The sequence below is a fragment of the Sinocyclocheilus grahami genome, unplaced genomic scaffold (genome assembly GCF_001515645.1).
Source record: "Sinocyclocheilus grahami isolate Dianchi unplaced genomic scaffold, SAMN03320097.WGS_v1.1 scaffold17508.1, whole genome shotgun sequence".
NCBI lineage: Eukaryota > Metazoa > Chordata > Actinopteri > Cypriniformes > Cyprinidae > Sinocyclocheilus > Sinocyclocheilus grahami.
Window position 1 is genome coordinate 1 of NW_015516647.1, and position 1,677 is coordinate 1,677.

Sequence of the window (1,677 nt, forward strand, 5' to 3'; positions counted from 1 at the left end):
TTTTTTTACACTTCACAGTTAGGTTCCAATTGTTAACTATATTTAATGCATTAACTAACATTAACTAGCAATGAGCAATACATTTATTACAGTTTTTATTAATGTTTGTTAACATTAGTTAGTCCATGTTAGCGCAAGTATATTAAATAACATTAATAGATCCAAATTAAAATTATAATATATTAGTAAATATAGGAATCAATGTTCAACTAAGATTAATAAATGCTTTAGAACTCATTTTTAATTGATAGTTCATGTTAACTAATGTAGTTAACTAATGTTAACAAATGGTATTTTATTGTAAATTGTATTTTATTGTGAATTCAAAAAACTCAAAAGTCATAATCAAAAAAGTCATGAACCTTTAAAACTAAACCTAAGAAAAAAAAAGGAAAACGTAGAATTTGGAGAAAAACAACAGGGCCTTAAAATGTCTTTTTTGTTAAACATTTAATAAACCGTCATTAAATTGTGTAAGTTCTCAATTAATTAGAGATGCTTTTACAGAAAACAGAACCCAGGGGGGTTTGGGATTTCATGGAGCACTGTGCATGTCAGTGAAAAGGTCACTTATACCTCCAGACAGCCAGAAATTCATCATGCATGAACTCTGGGATTGGGCTCATATTGAGTTCTGGACAGATATTTGCTGCAGTGTAGCGATTCAGAGGTTAGACGTGGGCTGTGTGAAGGGCACAGTGGTACGAGGAGCTGTGGCCTTGCTGTGTGTGTTTGCTAGGCAGATCCGTGTGTTCATGTGTACTGTGTGAATGTGTGTGGGTTGATGAGGAGACGGCTCCACGCCCTGTGGAAGAACGTGGCTGCTTCAACCGCCTGTGCTGTGTTATGTGAGAAAGTCTCAGGAGGAAGTGGAAACAGATTTTCAGAGCACTGCTACTAACACAACTAACACACATGGCATTCCCTTACAACAGGCGAGTCAGGAAAACAAGAAACACAAAGGAAAAAATGAGGAAGAAAAATAATTTCACAATTATGACTTCTTACTATTGGCATAGTCATATAGAGGTCAACAACAAATAAAAATCTAGGTTAAAATTTGTGCTACGTTCTACATACTATAATTTGTTGGAAGTCACACCACAGAAAAAACAAACAAACAAAAAAAACCTTGTGCCATAAACCTCACAAACCTTGGCAAATCCTTCCTCATAAGTGTTTAACGTATCAGCCTAGAAACTGCCTCCTGGTGTAATTACAAAAACCTGTGCACACTGTCTCCAGGAAACAAAGTTAACCAATCAGACTGCCGCTTTTGATAAAGCTGATGATTTTTTGCATGCAAAATGCAGTGGATGAGGATGTGCCTTTTTTAGTTATCTGCATGCTCTCATCTCACTGATGAGCGCCTGACTGAAGGAAAGATAGAGAAGATAAACAGAGATTTTTCACACCTCTGCGGCTCCCTCAGCTGCTTTCTTCAGACCCCAGCCATCAGCCGCCCATCGCTCTGCCACATTACGATCAGAGGTAATGAAGAAGTTGTCAAAGAAGATATCAGAAGACATGGACCAGAGCTCCAGACCGACGGCGCTGATTGGAGTCATACGGAACGGGTGCAGGTCCTCAAAGAAGTCTGGGTTAGGGATCTTCCTGGGCTTCCACACTCCCTGGCAAATAAACAATTAGACGTTTACATTTCCAGTAGAAAACACC

At 38.2% G+C, this 1,677-nt stretch overlaps 1 protein-coding gene across 1 annotated transcript in view; it reads right to left on the reverse strand.

Annotated features, from left to right (window-relative positions):
• Positions 1 to 1,250: 1,250 nt before the first annotated feature.
• The window catches only part of LOC107579451 (calnexin-like), a gene marked incomplete at its 5' end in the record, with an annotated part of 2,891 nt that continues 2,464 nt past the window's right edge, over positions 1,251 to 1,677 (reverse strand). Inside the window, one exon of the mRNA XM_016265284.1 lies at positions 1,251 to 1,631. Coding sequence (XP_016120770.1) covers positions 1,410 to 1,631 — 222 coding nt within the window. The remainder of the gene's footprint in view (positions 1,632 to 1,677) is intronic.